Source organism: Podarcis melisellensis (assembly GCF_964234715.1).
Source record: "Podarcis melisellensis genome assembly, chromosome: 9".
Taxonomy (NCBI): domain Eukaryota; kingdom Metazoa; phylum Chordata; class Lepidosauria; order Squamata; family Lacertidae; genus Podarcis; species Podarcis melisellensis.
The window spans coordinates 77,687,375-77,705,336 of NC_138541.1; the positions used below are offsets into that span (position 1 = coordinate 77,687,375).

At 43.4% G+C, this 17,962-nt stretch overlaps 1 protein-coding gene across 1 annotated transcript in view; it reads right to left on the minus strand.

The window, feature by feature from the left end:
* SCAPER (S-phase cyclin A associated protein in the ER) overlaps positions 1–17,962 on the minus strand; it is a 211,624-nt gene that overhangs the window by 137,062 nt on the left and 56,600 nt on the right. The window contains exons 12-18 of the mRNA XM_081925815.1: positions 13,616–13,691; positions 12,647–12,764; positions 10,950–11,061; positions 8,270–8,410; positions 3,940–4,095; positions 3,553–3,695; positions 410–491 (exon numbers count right to left, since the gene is read on the minus strand). Of these exons, the coding sequence (XP_081781941.1) occupies positions 410–491; positions 3,553–3,695; positions 3,940–4,095; positions 8,270–8,410; positions 10,950–11,061; positions 12,647–12,764; positions 13,616–13,691 (828 nt within the window). The remainder of the gene's footprint in view (positions 1–409; positions 492–3,552; positions 3,696–3,939; positions 4,096–8,269; positions 8,411–10,949; positions 11,062–12,646; positions 12,765–13,615; positions 13,692–17,962) is intronic.

Here is a 17,962-nt window from a genome sequence, read left to right on the forward strand (position 1 = left end):
AGTACAGAATCATTATAACGCTTGCAACAATACTCGCAGGCGGACAAATTGGTGTTTGACTATCTTCCAGCAACGCCTATGACTTCCACATGTGGTGGCCTTGCCCAAAAGCCTAGTGAGCCAACACTGGGAAGCAGGTTCTCAAGACTCGCTGACCTGTGGACCAAAGACCTTCAAGATTTGACAATAAAGGAAGAACTAACTTTTCACAAGAAGGAGAAGCCAGAGAAGTTTGACCAAAACCAGAAAACCAGAGAGGGAGCTAACATGTTTGGCATGTTCTGCAGGCAGCTTTCTTCTGTCACACAACTGCTTTCTTCTACTCGGTCCTGATATCACTTTGTTAAACAAAAAATGCCAGAGATAAAGACAAGAACTCCACAAATAGCAACTAATTTTCAGGCTCTACCTTCAGCTGGATCTTTTTCTGCAGTTCTTCCATAGCTTCCTGCTGAGCTGCTGTCAGAGCAGCTAGCCTCTCTTCTCGATCTCTATGCAAATAAGAGGGTGAAGATAAAAAGATTTTAAAAGATACAAAGAATTCACCCCATACCTTGTAATATATAGATCTCAAAGTGATTTACAATCAAGCAGTGTAAAAGCTTATGAAATAAATAAATAAATAAGAAAGAAAGAATGCCCACCATTTCCAAATGGAATGCAGAAGCAGGTGGGGATGAAAGTGGGGCAAAACACACAACTGGGTTAAAAGCTGGCTGCAGCTTTTATTGACACACTTCTAAATAGAAAGCAGCACCCAAGTGCATCAGCAACAGGGCAGCAGGTGGCATTAGGCAAAGGCTGACACAGATCAACACCCTTGGCCTCCACCCTTATGCTTCAGGATTTGTTTGGGGCCTAAAGGACCCAAGGCGCCAAAAGAAATGCCTCCCTTGAGGTTTAAAAGGATGCCTAACCTGCTTACCCTTTCTATGCAGAGTTCCTGGCCACTGTAAATAACACCAGCTGCGACAATGAATATTCCCGGCAGCGGATTACCAGGTCAACCCTCAAGAGCTCAGAAATGGATCCAATAGCTGAGAAAGACTGTTCCTTTTATTGTTTGAGAATTCAAAGACAAAAACCTACTGGACATCTGAAGCTGGTGAAAAACACACACGGAAACCTCTGGTTTCAATAAAACGTAATATATAAACAACAACTTTAGAGAAAACAAGGCTGGCAAGATTAACCCCCGCTGTGTGGAAATGTCTTGGAGATGGCTGCAGCGCCTGGAGACAGCCAGGTTGTGTATCCAACAGAAGTGACCAGAGGAGGGATGACCAATGGGAGGAGCACAGACAGAAAAAATGCCATGGTGCATCTGCAGGAGCACAACCGGATGCCTTCCGCTGCCCCAGCTGCAACAAAACATGTCTCTCCCATATTGGTCTCTACAGCTACAGCAGGCGCTGTAACTCTCCAATGGTTTGACTTCATCCCCAAATGCACACACCTCCAGCGTTTCCTGAGACAGACGGATGCCAACAACAACTATAGAGCACCTACATTGACCTCACAAACATTTATTAGTGTTGTTGCATGAATTGAATTGATGGGACTAGTATTCTTCAACTTCTTTGACATCTAAAATGTTCAGAAACCTTCCTGATAACCAATTCAATTTATGTTGTAGGCAGGGGGAATCCAAGCTGGCAGGCTGACAGACAAGACTCCTTCCACAACAATGCCTTACTTTTCACTATGGATGTGTGAACTCTTCCCTGATATTTCTGCCCCACTGAACAGAGAGGAATATTGTTTAGGACATTTTCTTGCAAAAGCAGATGTGCAAATTTTGCAAGGGCCAGGTTTCCCAAATGATCTTTTCTTATTGCAGCACATGAATGCATTGCGTCCTGTTTGAAGCCCTGTGTGGTTGGGATGTGCTTATCACAATCTGGGCTGTGCTTATCGCCATTCCTTGTCTAATTGATTTACTTGATTTACTCCCCACAGACAGCATCTTAAAAAGCAGAGACATCACCTTGCCAACAAAGGTCTGTACAGTTAAAGCTATGGTTTTCCCAGTAGTGATGTATGGAAGTGAGAGCTGGACCATGAAGAAGGCTGATCGCTGAAGAATTGATGCTTTTGAATTATGGTGCTGGAGGAGACTCTTGAGAGTCCCATGGACTGTAAGATGATCAAACCTTAAGGAAGTCTGTTCTTAAGGAAATCAGCCTTGAGTGCTCACTGGAAGGACAGATCGTGAAGCTGAGGCTCCAAGACTTTGGCCACCTCAGGAGAAGAGAAGACTCCCTGGAAAAGACCCTGATGTTGGGAAAGATGGAAGGCACAAGGAGAAGGGGACGACAGAGGACGAGATGGTGGGACAGTGTTCTCGAAGCTACCAGCATTCACAAAAGCCCCCTAAAGCAGGGGTGGCTGACCCCTGACCCTTGGAAGATTGTCCACTAAATAATTTCAAATGCCCTCTGCAAGCAACTGGTTAACTGGAGTCTCCTTCTTTGGAGGTCTTTAAGCAGAGGCTTGACAACCATATGTCAGGAGCGCTCTGATGGTGTTTCCTGCTTGGCAGGGGGTTGGACTCAATGGCCCTTGTGGTCTCTTCCAACTCTATGATTCTATGAAGACCGCTGGCAAGAGCAACCTGTCCCTCCCACAACTGCCTGTCAGGAGAAGAGAGAAAGAAGGGGGATGCTCCACCCCTGAGACCTTCCCAAAGCATTAAGTACTGCAACCTTTGGTTGCAGGTCTAATATTTTAATCAGGAATGAATATTACATAGACAGAACTTCATTAATGAAGAACAGACACATGAACTAGAACAAAATGCCTGCCACTATTTCTTAGATAAATGGGCTCCATAATCTTCTCCTGACAGGTAAAGCATGTTTACAAGCTAGCAAAATAATGGCCATTATTTGTGTGTGTGAGTGACATATAAAACAACCACTTTCTGACTTCCACCTCTCTAGCCGGATTACTCACAGGGCAGTTTCAAATCAAAACTTAATGTTACATTGGATAGTTCAGGAAGAGGCTGTGAAAGAAAATTTCAGTTTCTATGTCAACTAGAACCTTCAAAATACCTTCTGGTACATTATGTTCTCCTCTAAAAAATGGGCCACATTCAGATTCTATAGTAGAGCATGTCCTGACTTTACAGTAGTAATGTTGCAAGTGAAACTCGGTTCTAGGTCAGAATGTTAATAGCTAGCCTTGTCAAAGCTGAAGCATATCATTTATTTGGGCAATCTGATACTGATGGCAAAGAACTTCAGGTCAACCTGTGTGAGAGACAGCATCCACATAATGTCAGAAACATGACTGCTCCACAAATGATGTTTTGCTTCGATGGAGGGAGAAAGGGGTGGTCATGGCCACTCTTGGATCTGGCCCCTTCTGCTGCTGGCTTTGCACCTCACCACTGACAGCGTGCTGCCCTGACACGGCCCTGAGGAGATGCAACCTCTTGACAGAAAAAAAGGTTGACCACCTTAACAAAAACCCAAGAGAATCTGTCTTTTACCAAGACCCATAAAGAGTGCTGAGGATAGCAGAGTTTAAGAGAATCAAGGTTGCTACCTGGCCCTTTCACGAGCTGCATCTTCCCGGGCTCTCTCCTTCTCCTGCCGCTGCTGTTCAATCCGAGCTTCCTGCTCTTTTCTTTTCGTTAGCAACTCTTCAACCCGGGCTTGGCGTTCTGCTTCCAAAACCCTTTTGCGTTCCTGGAGAGCAAGCATCTCAGGTTAAAAATCTCAGAACATGAGCACAAGAAGCAAGCAGCTTTTAATAAGCCCATTTTCAAAAACTTCTGGATGAGCGCAGGGACAGATAGTTCAGCCCAGGGGGGCAGAAGTGTGGCCCTATTTTTATGCACTGTTATACTGCTTGAAAGACAAATGAAACTGCTAAAAGCAATTTTATACTGACTCTGTTATTACTGGTTGCATTTGTAAAGTCCAGCAATACCTGCACAGCTTCATCACGTGCTTGTTTCTCCTCCTGCCTTCGCTGACGCTCTTCCTGCAACTCGTTCAGCCTTTGCTCATACTCTTTTAGCTTGGACAAAACATCATGGCGCTTATTCTGGGCTTCTAATGTGTTTATAAATGCTATCTCATTTACCTGCAATTAAAGCAAAGTTTGAATATGAGTGATAAAGAAGTCTTTAAAAATTGGGCAAGAGCAGTATATAAAACATCATAAAGACTCTGGACAATTAACAGCAACCAGAATCCTGAAATCAAATCACTCCTTCCTGTTGAAGGTTGTGGCCCAGGGTGAGAGAGGAAAGTACTGTAAAGAAACCACTGGCTGAGCAGGTTGGCTTCTTAGAACCCAGTCTCGGCTTCCTTGAGGAAGGACTTATGGCAAGAGATGTGTTGCACCTCATAGCAGTTGGCAAAAATGTGTTTGCTAAGAGTCTCGCAAAACTGATCAGGACAGCTTTATACTAAATCCTGAGGGAGACGGAGACAATATTACAGAGGACAAAGGAACAACTGCTACTGAGAATAATAGCCTCACTGAGGCACAGGAAACTGACGTGGTGCTCCATAAGCCTGCTAACTGACTGGCAGTGAAATCCAAGGGTTTCAGACAGGGGTCTTTCCTAACCTTGACAGAGATTGGACTTGGGACCTTCTGCATGCAAAGCATGTGCTCTACCAGACCCTATGGCCTTTCCCCTACAGAGCACTCTGCTCCTTAGCTGCCTAGGATCCTTTACTAATCATCAGCCTGCCCAAAAGAACTACGGTACTCTTCTCTCTTGGATCTGGCAGTCATCTTGTTTTATGATGGGCCCCACAGTAGCCATTTGCTGACTGATGCCCACTGCACTTTCTCAAAATTCCAAATGTGCCCACTGGCCAAAAAGGCTAGACAGCCCTGGTTTTGAGGATATCAGCACCTGAGAAATTCCACCAGTAATTTGATGATCTGCATCCAACCCAACTGAACTAGTTTACACAACCAGTTCACTTTCTGGACTTTGCAAGGGCCATATTAAAACCAACCAACCAACCAACCAACCAACCAACCAACCAACCAACCAACCAACCAAGAAAATGGTTAAGCACTACAATATGTGCTGCAAAAAAAGGTCACAGTTTCCAAATCTGACTTTAACATTATTAGCAAAAGTTTGATGTTTTCAAATAAACACTTTCCATGTTGCTGACTAATTTCTCTAACCCAGAATTTCAGAAGCCTCAACTGATGCGTCGGCAGCCATTTCAGATGTTTTAAACTTTGGGAACAGGCCTGGTGCGTGAGCTGGGAAAGCCTCCAACTCTTGGAACAGCCAAAGAGAATAATGGGGTTATGTGACTCTAATTTGGCAAGTAACAGCAAAAGATTAATTAAATTGCTTACAAGGAGTTCTGATCAGCTCTACAAATATAAGGAAAGCCATCATTTTCCTAATGCCAAGTTATCTGAGTCAGTTTTGAAGTGGGTTTAAGCTGTAAGATGTTTATATACAGAAGTTCCTATGTGTGTTGTCCTTTTTCTGCTATCTGCTCTTTCCTGATGTTTCCAATAAGCAAACTTCCTCCTTGTGCTCACCCTGACGCCAGAGAGATATAGCCCCATATAGTGTGCCCTGACATATGAGTTGTGCTCCTCTTGCATGAAGTTTAAATGCTACTGCTGGTAAGCTGTGCTTGCTTGTTAAGCAGCGCAATATCCTCTGCTCTGTTGTGGCAACATGGGCAGAGTGGTCGTCCTCATAAGGCAAGCTTATTTTAACTGGGTGAGATGCCCCCAGTAGGGCTCCCTCCTCCTTGCCACTGTCTCCACTGCAAATTAGAAACTTCTAAACCAAACCTGGATCACTGAACAAAAGTAGGTGCATCCACCTAAATTCTGCCCAAAGTAGACCCATCAAAATTAATGGACCTAAATAAGCCATGTCCTTTAATTTCAACAGGCCTTCTCTGAATAGGAAGCAGCAATGTATCTGAATACAAGTTGCTAAAAACCACAGGAGGGGAGAGGGCTCTTTTGCTCGGATCCAGCTTCTTGGTTTCCCAGACACCAGATTCTGCGGGTGCAGAATGCTGCAGCGAGGCTCCTCAAGGGGTCCCTGCCATGGGAGCATATTCACCCAGTGCTTTACCAGTTGCACTGGCTCCCAGTGGAGTATCGAGTCAGGTGGCTTAGGGCCCTCGTGGCTTAGGGCCCTCGTACTTACGGGACTGCCTCTCCTGGTCTGTCCCGCGGAGGACCTTAAGGTCCATGAATAATCATAGTTTAGAGGTCCTGGGCCCTAAGGAAATTAGATTATCCTCCACCAGGGCCAGGGCATTCTCAGTGATGGCTCCGACCTGGTGGAATGCTCTGTCCCATGAGACCAGGGCCCTGCAGGATTGAACTTCCTTCCGCAGGGCCTGTAAGACAGAACTATTCCACCTGGCTTTCAATTTGAACCTGGCCCAATCTTTTGTTCCCCTTCCTTCCCTCCCCCTCCCCTTTTTGTGAAGATTGCCTGCTCTGGGATCCCACAGCTGGTTCTCCCCTGGTCTCCTCGCTGGCCCATTTAGCCAGCTAGCCCTGGTGATTATCTAATGTTTATTGGATGGATTTCCCCCCTAAATTGATTTTTGATTTTATGGTTATTTATGCTTTATACTGTTTTTTATGTTTTTTTTGTGTTTTTTTGGAGCATCAATTAAGTGTTTTAAATTTGTTGTTAGCCGCCCTCAGCCTGGTTTCCTGAACCGGGAAGGGCGGGGTATAAATAATAAAAAAATATTATTATTCTTATAAAATTACTGCAGTGAAAACATTACAGCACCATTGCATCTCTTTTACTGCGTGTGCACGCATGCACGCACGCATGCACGCATATGAGAGACCTTTGTCTACAGGGATACTAAATGAAGAAACAAAAGACAGGTTTTCTGCTTTGTTTACTGAGAGGACCACATTTACAGAATGGATTTTGCGGCTCAGTGAGCAGCCATCAATGGGAATTTAAGAGACAAAGGTGGCAGCAGAAGTCCTAGCTTTCTTCCTCTACTTCCTCTCAACTAGTAATTCTGACCCAATTAATCTTGATCTTCAAGAGCAAAGGGACAACAGATATTGCGCAGCTTAGCATATGCAACACTTTTCACACATCTGTTTAGTTGAGAACTACATTACATTATTTAGTTAATTTGATTACAGAAGTCACACGGGCTTAATGAAGCAAGGATGAAGGTAAATCCAGTTAGAATTCCATTCTCAACTAAGAGATGGAAACAGCTGTTACGCTAAAAGAAGAAGCCAAAGGTCTCACAACGGCACCTGACCTGGCAGTAAGTATCTTCACACAACAGACGAAATGTGTACAAACAGTTTTTCAAATTTTTCTTCTCTTCTCTTCTTTCTTTATGCCTCTATTGCCTCCTATTTTTTATTCAATGCCCCCTGCATTGCACCCAAGGCTACTACTGCCCCCCTGGATCGTTGCAGCACCCCCAGGGGGCGGTATCGCCCACTTTGGGAAACATTAGTTTATACAATTACAATGCTTCTTAACTGTCCATCTGCCATGACACAGCATCAATTTGCAGTTACTAGCCAAGCAAACCAAGTAACCGTTGGGCTGTATCCAAACATTCTGCTGCTCCAGCAGAACTACTCCTTCCATCAGAGGAAGGGAACCTTTGGTATTTAATTGTCCTTGAACTTTCTATGGAAATGCTCAAGATGATTAACAACAAAAATATGCAATAAAACAAGTGGTCAAGTAAGCAACAGACCAATGGATGAGCATCAGCCCACAAGAAACTGAGGCAAGGGAGGGGAGGAAGAGTCCTGTTTTATCTCCGTGCTAATTACAATGCCTAAGGCAGGGCTGGGGAATGTGTGACTCTTCTGAGGCTGTTGGACCACACTGCCCAGCAGTCCCAGCCAGCATGGCAATTGGTCTGGGTTAACAGGAGTCGGCATGCAACCACGTCAGCGGGGTCTCAAATTCCCCAGCCCTGGTTTAAGGGCTCCCACATGGACCGTGCATGTTCTGAGAGACAGAAATAGGGCTAAAGAAAACTAAGTCTCCTCAGAATAGACCCACTGAAATGAATGGAGCTAAGTTAGTTATGCCATTAATTTCAATGGGTTTGTCTGAGTAGGACATAGTTGGATACACCATTCAAAAGCTCTGATATCATCTCTTCCCCCAGGCCATTCACAATCTTAAGAGAAATATAAATATTGAGCAAAATCCAGAATGAAGTTCTCTCCTGTGCAAGAGCCACTGAAATGAACAGGAGCTCCCCAAAAGCTTCCCCAAATTCATGAGGCTCACCTTGGCTTCTTCCTCTTGTGCTTTTTTCACTATTGCTTGCAACTGCACTTCACGCTTAAATTCAGCATGGAGTAATTTTTCCTCCATCATCCTCCGCCTCTGATCTAGCAATTCTTCCTTCCACTTTCGCACATCTTTTTCCTACATAAAGTTGGCAAATAGTAAGTAAAGCAACAGATCCCTTGATATCTTTCATTCTGCAACTTTTGACTACATTAACAACATACACACAATGATTCAGTTCACACATCACAGTAAATCATAGTTAATGGTTTTATTAGAGGTTTTTTTAGCAGAGGTTGGGTGGCCATCTGTCATGCATTACAGGGGAGGGGGTTCGACTAGAGGACCTTTGGGTTCTATGGTTCTATACTGTGAATGGGTCATTCTGGGCTGTTTGTTTCTGGGCTGGCTTAGCAGTACATTCAAACTGAGGATTAGTAAGCCAAAAAGAAGCTTAGGCTACAGAATATAATTTACTGAGAATGAAGAAACCCAGAATCTCAGGTTTGGACATAATGCTAAGTCAGGATCATGGCTTATTTCCTCCCTACATGAGTCAGCAGCAATGAAGTAGACAAGATTTGATTAAGCACAGTAAATCATGATTTATGGTTTACTATAGGTCTATATTGTGTTAAATTCTCAGGATATTTTTATTCCACTTTTCTGCCAACAATTCAATAAATATAACCATTTAAGTGCCATTAGAAATACTGCTTAGAGTAATCTTGGAGCAATGTCAGCCTAACTCAAAACTGAATAGTGACGATATTGTGAAGTCTTTCAATCAAGGTTAGCATTTATGGCACCAACCATGAGGAATATGGAGTTAAGGAAAGTTGTCATAAATCTCATATTTCATGAGTTGGCAATCATTCCAAGTTTAATGCATGTCAACATTTTAAAAGGTCTAACATAACGCAATACACAGCATGACAAAAGCTCTCACTTCACTTATCGTAAGAGAAGCAAATGAACCTTGAAACCTCAGGTAATATTTACCAGCACCAATCCCATGCTAGGGGGAATATTTGCATAAGACAGACAAAGATCAGGAAAATATAATTTTACAGGATGTCATTGCTTAAGTATCTGAGTAATTTATAGTCTAAATGCTTTAAGGAGGGTTGGAAGAGCAGAAACAGACACTGAAGATGGAGTTGTTTCTAAAGAATAAAAATGCCTCACCAACAGGTCCATTAAAATACTCCTCTAAATCATATTACAGGGGGTAGAAAACTAACCTCAGGTTTGTCTATTACCTCCTCTCTTTCTGTTGTGTGCTCCAATTCTCCCCTTCCTAGTTTGCACAAAACATAGTTTGCCTAATTTGGACATGAGGGCAAATCATGGCTAGCACAAACCAGGAAGTTAGGGAGAGAATCAGAGCTCCCAAGAGGGGAAGGAAGCATGCGGGTTTGGGGTCTACAAAGTACAGTGTTCTGTACAGTGGTACCTTGGTTCTCAAATGCCTTGGTTCTCAAACGCTGAAAATCTGGAAGTAAGGGTTCCGGTTTTCGAATGTTTTTCGGAAAAGGACATCCAATGTGGCTCAGCCGCCGTTTCCGGGGCACCAGCACCAACCAGAACCTGCACTTTGGTTTGTGAACATTTCAGAAGTCAAATGGACTTCCGGAACGGATTACGTTTGGTTCTTTTGTTTTGCTGTTTATTTTGCATTTTTGTTTTTGAGGCTTATTTGGTTAATTTGTTTTTGTGACTGTGTGGAACCCAGTTCAGCTACTGATTGATTGTGTGACTCCAGAAATGGATATAACCCCCCCCCATTCAAACAATGACTATCATCAGAGCAGGTAATAAGTTTTTTAAATTTTTATCATCTACCATACTGTCTTATTTATTTTATAGTACATAGTTTATTGCTTTCATTTTATGGATCAGTAGTCTCGTTAGATAGTAAAATTCATGTTAAATTGCTGTTTTAGGAGTTGTCTTCAAAAGTCTGGAACGGATTAATCCATTTTGCATTACTTTCCATGGGAAAGTGTGCCTTGGTTTTGGAATGCTTTGGTTTTGGAGTTCTGGAATGGATTAAGTCTGAGAACTAAGGCACCAATGTACTACTGAAATATTCAGTATGCTTCTGAATACCAATTACTGGGAATCACAAGGAGGGAGGGGCTGTTACCCTCAGGTTCTGCCTAGCTTCTCACAGACATCTGGATGCCGCTGGACTATTTAGGGCATTGGTCTGATTCAGCAAGGCAAGAGCCCTAGGACAAACTGGATTCCGCCCGCTGTATTCAGAACACCTTCAAGCTGAAAGGACTGGAACAATACACTGAGCTCCTATTCAGAGACACACCCACCTTAGTACATTGTACATGAGCAGACAATAATCACATCCACATAGAAGGGAGGTCAATGATTCCCATCCTCATCACACACTGTCCCCTGAGGGTCCCCTGCAACTCAGGAAAATCTTTTCAGGGAATATATGGGGTTAAGGTGAGAAAGGGCTTCTGAAATCCCCAGCTGCCGTGTCAACCACTACACATGGACCTTTGAAATCCAACCAGCATATTTTTGGAGAATGCGCTTCTGAATGTGCATTGACCAGTTGTTCCCAAAGGCTTGAGTGTGGCCCAAAGATCTAACAAAAGGTATGATTATGAGTCACAATGGAGCATGAAAAGCTAAACTACAGCAAACTTACCCGTTCCATTAATTTCTGAAGCTTTAGCGTTTTCTCCTCACGCAGTTTCTCTCTCAGCTGCTGCGCTTTCATCTGCTTTTCTTCATGTTTCTTTTTAGATTCTGCTATTGTCCTTTTGAAATAAATATTTGAAAAGGCTAATGGGGCAATGAATCAAAACAAAGGTATGTGGGGAAACCTGAAACTTATGTTACCGGGCAACAATTGAAGAAATCCCTCACAAATATCTAGTTCAGGCACTGAACATAATTTTGGAATAGTTTAAGCTATGGCTTACACCCAAGTAAATGCTACTCAGAGTAGGCCCATTTAAACCAATGAATTGAACTTAGTTGAGTCCATCAATTTAGCAAGGGTTATCATTGAAACAAACCTCAAAACTTTCTATTCACCATGGAAGCACATGGAAGGGCTTTCTTTGACCCTCGAAAATATATTTGGATCTGAAGAAAGACTGGGGGGGGGGGACAGAAAAGCCCTGCTGCATGTGTCCCATGCCGGCCCTTTGGGATCACAACTGAAGTGATTTACCACATGGTCAAGCAACAGCAGGGCTGATGTTCAGGGTGGGAATGTGCAGTGGCAAAAAACCCTCTGGAAATTACCGTATTTTTCCGTGTATAAGGCTAGGCTTTTTCCCCCTTAAAAATAATGTCAAAAATTAGGAGGTGTCTTATACACGGGGTCATCTCCCCCCATTTTCTTAAATGTGAGTACCACAAAATAGGGGGCATTTTATACATAGGGGCGTCTTAAGGATGGAAAAATACGGTAATCAAGATTCAACTCTCAAATATGTTAAGCTCTAAGGTACCATTGGACCTTAAGTTCCTGGCAGGCTCTGGTCCATGGGGTCCACGGGGTCACGAAGAGTCGGACACGACTAAATGACTAAACAACAACCACCACCATTGGACCTAGTATTCTTTATGTTCATATGATACATATGATTTAGCTGGGCTTTTTTTCCAGCCAGAACTCACTGGAACTAAGTTCTGGCCTCTCTCAGATGGGAAACATTGCCGTTCTAAGAGAACAAGGGAGGCGTTCGTGTTCAGTTCCGGCACCTCTTTTTCTACGAAAATAGCACCATGGTTTAGTGAGAATGGACCGTAAGGAACGGCTATCACATACGGGGTCTGAAGCAATGAGTGAAGAGATAACATGGGAGTTTGCCTCAATGGCCAAGTTAGCTCACTATCTTGGGAGTTAAAAATAAATGATCAAGACAAGATAAATTTGGTGGGCTTCTCTGGTGGTGGCAGCAGCAGCACTCTGAGCAGCTCCTCTGCCTGAGACCCAGAAGAAACACTGCCAGTCAGAATAGGGAAGACTGGGAAAAATGGACAAATAAATAGTATGACTTCGTAAAAGGCAGCTTCCTATGCTCTAATAATTAATATATACAGTGGTACCTCAGGTTAAGAACTTAATTAGTTCTGGAGGTCTGTTCTTAACCTGAAACTGTTCTTAACCTGAAGCACCACTTTAGCTAATGGGGCCACCCGCTGCTGCCACACCGTGATTTCTGTTCTCATCCTGAAGCAAAGTTCTTAACCCAAGGTACTATTTCTGGGTTAGCAGAGTCTGTAACCTGAAGCGTCTGTAACCTGAGGTACCACTGTACCAGTAATTCAACTATGGAATTTGATCCTGTTGAGCTTATTCTATACCAAAAGTTTAAAAATATTAAAGACCTCTTGCGAGATGGTGAGGAGAGTTTCTCATGCATGTGTATTCCGTGGCCGGGTGGACGAGCTGGTTCTTCTTCTACAATGTCGCCCCAAGTGTTATTTTGACGCCATGATTCACGAGCTGCACAAAAGCAGGATCCCTTTTTAAAGTAAAAGCTAGCATATGGGAAGCAAAATATCCTCAATATTTACTCTGGTACATGATCCTACTCCCAATTGGCCATGCCACTCTCAACGAGCACATTCTAAAACTGTTGACTGTTGTAGCACTTGTGCCGAAAGATTGGTGACTTTGGTCTTGTTCACACATCACAGTAAATCGCAGTTAATGGTTTACCATGAAGCAAATGACCTTGGATGCTGCTGCTCCCCTCTGATGCACAGGAGAAACCAATCATGATCCCTGGCTTATGTCTGAACCAAGGTTTGAGGTTTGTTTCACTCAAACAAACCATGTTCTGTAAGCTAAGAACAAATCTTGGCTACAGACTGAAGTTTATCTGGAGTGAAAAAACCCAAAACCCTTGATTTGGACATAATGCTAAGCCAGGGCTTGTGGTTTGTTTCTCTTGGATGCTAGTGGGAAGCTGCAACTGATATGTTTGTGGCAAACCATGGTTTGATGTGATGTTCAAACTTGGCCTTTGTTATCAAAAATACAATAGAGTTGTTCCATTCTGGAATGTGATCAGAATGGAAATGACCAAAGAGAGAATTCTGGAATAATAATATAGTGAAAATGTTCCCTTTTAATATTCTGTAGGGTTTTTTTTAATTAAACAATTGCATTAATATCAAAACCACTTGCCTGATAATATTTGCACGGTACACCAAACTTTGGTGATGGTTATCACTCTCACAAATTTATTGTGATTAAAAAGCAAGGGGAATAAAGGGGCGGGTGACAGAATGAAAGCCTTAAGACATGCACTCTGATATTGTAAATTCACATTTCTGGACAAGGAAGTTTACCTTCATAGTCTGCCAGGACATCATTCCAGTCCATGGAAATTCCACAGAAAGATGTGCTTCCACTGCCCATGCCAGCCTAAAATTCCATAGTGCAAAACAGAAAACAGAAACCAAACTTTCTATTTGGAAAAGAAACCTTTCTTACACTCACCATTCCATGCAAACTATATATAAATGCAAAAATAAATCAAATGTTCAAGAGCATCTTTCTTCCAGTCTCCTTTAAAATAGCAGACTAACACAAAAGGCAGCTGTTGCCACTATTATGGCCCACTTCAAACATAATAGGAAACCAATGTTTTTGCTGTGAGAAAAAGCAGATTGGGCCTTACACATTCTTCCTGCCCTCCTTTCACACCTGTAAGGTATAGCTTTCCATTTTAACCTAACCTCAGTTCTTTTAGGACCAAACATGGAAACTGAAGGTTTTTAAAACTATGGTTTGAGAACAAGGCAGGATCTGAAAGTATGATTTGATCCTGGCTTGTTCTCATTAACCATAGCTTAAAGCAAGAGTGACTAACTCGTGGCCCTCCAGATGTTGCCGGATGCCAACTCTCATCAACCCCAGCAGGCATAGCGCATGTCAGGGGTGATGGGAGCAGAAGTTCAGCACCTCCAGAAGTCTAGAGATTATTTATCATTCACTGCATTTTAGAACACCTTTTCTATTAAGGCACCTAAGGCATTTACAATTTAAAATATAAATACACACAAATGATACAACATCTTCTCAGGCCAACAGCAGTAGCTGACGGCATTAGTTTTTGGATTGGGCATCCTGGCTTCAGAAGACAACTCCAGTACAGTATAGAATCATAGAGTTAGAAGAGACCACAAGGGCCATCGAGTCCAACTCCCTGCCAAGCAGGAAACATCATCAGAGCACTCCTGACATATGGTTGTCAAGCCTCTGCTTAAAGACCTCCAAAGAAGGAGACTCCACCACACTCCTTGGCAGCAAATTCCACTGTCAAACAGCTCTTACTGTCAGGAAGTTCTTCCTAATGTTTAGGTGGAATCTTCTTTCATAGAATCATAGAATTGGAAGATGTTATTCTAAAGCAGCAATGCTGCAGCAAGCAAAGGCTCTAGCAGCCCAGACTGCTGCTTGTGGCTGGAAAGCCAAACAGGAACTGTGTGACTGTTGCCATGGACACAAAGGGGCAGTCCATTCTGTACTGAGCACCGGATGTTAGCTCAGAGTGTGTCATATGACCTGTACAGGATGTACATGGGTTGAGTTTGGAGTTTCTCTCTGTTTGTTGAAGAGAGCAGACATCTTTTACTGTATGACTGCTAAAGACAGAATAAAAGCATGTAGTTACGTTTCTGTCTGTGTCTGATTGCCCTCCCTGGGGATATGAAGGGAGCAGGGAGGAGGAGAAGCAGTTGGTGTGTTTTTCTCACAGCCTGAGGAAAATCGCCGGAACGGACCTCGTATGTTTTTGCTGCCGGGAGGCGCCGGAGGGAGGTCTAAGGAATTCAGCCGGTGCCTGGACAGATAGGCACATACCTCTGACCGGGCCTGAATTCTAACAGAAGAGACCACAAGGGCCATCGAGTCCAACCCCCTGCCAAGCAGGAAACACCATCAGAGCACTCCTGACATATGGTTGTCAAGCCTCTGCTTAAAGACCTCCAAAGAAGGAGACTCCACCACACTCCTTGGCAGCAAATTCCACTGTCTTTCTTGTAGTTTGGATCCATTGCTCTGTGTCCGCTTCTCTGGAGCAGCAGAAAACAACCTTTCCCCCTACTCTATGTGACATCCTTTTATATATTTGAACATGGCTATCATATCACCCCTTAACCTCCTCTTCTCCAGGCTAAACATGCCCAGCTCCCTTAGCCGTTCCTCATAAGGCATCGTTTCCAGGCCTCTGACCATTTTGGTTGCCCTCCTCTGGACACGTTCCAGTTTGTCAGTGTCCTTCTTGAACTGTGGTGCCCAGAACCCGACACAGTACTCCAGGTGAGGTCTGACCAGAGCAGAATACAGTGGCACTATTACTTCCCTTGATCTAGATGCTATACTCCTATTGATGCAGCCCAGAATTGCATTGGCTTTTTTAGCTGCCGCGTCACACTGTTGGCTCATGTCAAGTTTGTGGTCAACCAAGACTCCTAGATCCTTTTCACATGTACTGCTCTCAAGCCAGGTGTCACCCATCTTGTATTTGTGCCTCTCATTTTTTTTTTGCCCAAGTGCAATACTTTACATTTCTCCCTGTTAAAATTCATCTTGTTTGTTTTGGCCCAGTTCTCTAATCTGTCAAGTTCATTTTGAAGTGTGATCCTGTCCTCTGGGGTGTTAGCCACCCCTCCCAGTTTGGTGTCATCTGCAAATTTGATCAGGATGCCCTTGAGTCCATCATCCAAGTCGTTGATAAAGATGTTGAATAAGACCGGGCCCAAGACAGAACCCTGTGGCACCCCACTAGTCACTCTTCTCCAGGATGAAGAGGAACCATTGATGAGCACCCTTTGGGTTCGGTCAGTCAGCCAGTTACAAATCCACTGAGTGGTAGCATAGTCAAGACTGCATTTTACCAGCTTCTTTACAAGAATATCATGGGGCACCTTGTCAAATGCCTTGCTGAAATCAAGGTAGGCTACATCCACTGCGTTCCCTTCATCTACCAGGCTTGTAATTCTGTCAAAAAACGAGATCAGGTTAGTCTGACATGACTTATTTTTCAGAAATCCATGCTGACTATTGGTGATCACAGCATTCCTTTCTAGGTGCTCACAGACCGTTTGCTTAATGATCTGCTCCAGAATCTTCCCTGGTATTGATGTCAGACTGACTGGGCGGTAATGATTTGGGTCCTCTCTTTTCCCCTTTTTGAAAATAGGGACAACATTTGCCCTCCTCCAGTCTGCCGGGACTTCCCCTGTTCTCCAGGAATTCTCAAAGATGACTGCCAGTGGTTCTGAGATCACATCTGCCAGTTCTTTTAATACTCTTGGATGCAGTTCATCTGGCCCTGGAGACTTGAATACATCTAGACTAGCCAAGTATTCTTGTACTACCTCCTTAGTTATTCTGGGCTGTGTTTCCTCTGCTGAATCATTTGCTCCAAATTCTTCAGGTCGGGCATTGTTTTCTTTATAGGAGAAGACTGAGGCAAAGAAGACATTGAGGAATTCAGCCCTTTCTGTGTCCCCTGTTTGCATTTCACCATCTTCTCCTCTGAGTGACCCCACAGTTTCTTTGTTCTTCCTTTTGCTACAAACATACCCATAAAAGCCTTTTTTGTTACTTTTAACCTCTCTAGCAAGTCTGAGTTCATTCTGTGCTTTAGCTTTTCTGACTTTGTGTCTACACGTGCTGGCTATTTGTTTGAATTCCTCTTTGGTGGTTTCCCCCCTTTTCCATTTTTTGTACACATCCTTTTTAAATCTTAACTCAGTTAAAAGTGCTTTAGATAGCCACCCTGGCTTCTTTAGGCACCTTCCATGTTTCCGTCTCATTGGTATTGCCTGAAGTTGTGCTTTTACTATCTCCCTCACAAACTCCCAGCCATCATGAACTCCCTTTCCTTTTAGTATTACTGTCCATGGGATCTCACCCAGCACTTCCCTAAGCTTTATGAAGTCGGCTTTCTTAAAGTCAAGAAATTGAGTTCTAGTATGCTTGGCTGCTCCTTTCCGCTGTATAGTAAACTTCAGAAGAGCATGATCACTCGCGCCTAATGATCCTTCCACTTCTACCCCACTAACCAGGTCATCAACATTGGTTAGGACCAGATCTAAAATGGCTGTTCCTCTTGTTGCTTCTCCCACTTTCTGGACAATGAAGTTGTCTGCAAGGCCAGTGAGGAATCTGTTTGACCTTATGCTCTTGGCTGAGTTTGACATCCAGCAAATATCCGGCTAATTGAAGTCCCCCATTACTACTATCTCCCTTCCTTTTGGCATGCTTGGCCATCTGTTCCAGGAAGGCATCATCTATGTCCTCCGTTTGGCTTGGGGATCTATAGTAAACTCCCACAATGAGGTCACTGTTATTCTTCTCTCCCTTAATTTTGACCCAAATGCTCTCACTTTGGCTTTGAGGTTCTAAATCTTGGATCTCTTCACAGGTATACACATCCCTGACATATAACGCCACTCCTCCTCCTTTCTTGTCTGGTCTGTTTCTCTGAAATAGATTGTATCCCTCCATTATTACATTCCAATCGTGGGACTTATCCCACCAGGTTTCAGTGATGCCTGTTATGTCATATTTAGTTTGCTGTACCAAGAGCTCAAGCTCATCTTGTTTATTTCCCATGCTTTGCGCATTAGTGTACAGACACTGAAGTCCATTAATCATTCCCCCGTGTCTCTTATTTAAGGATT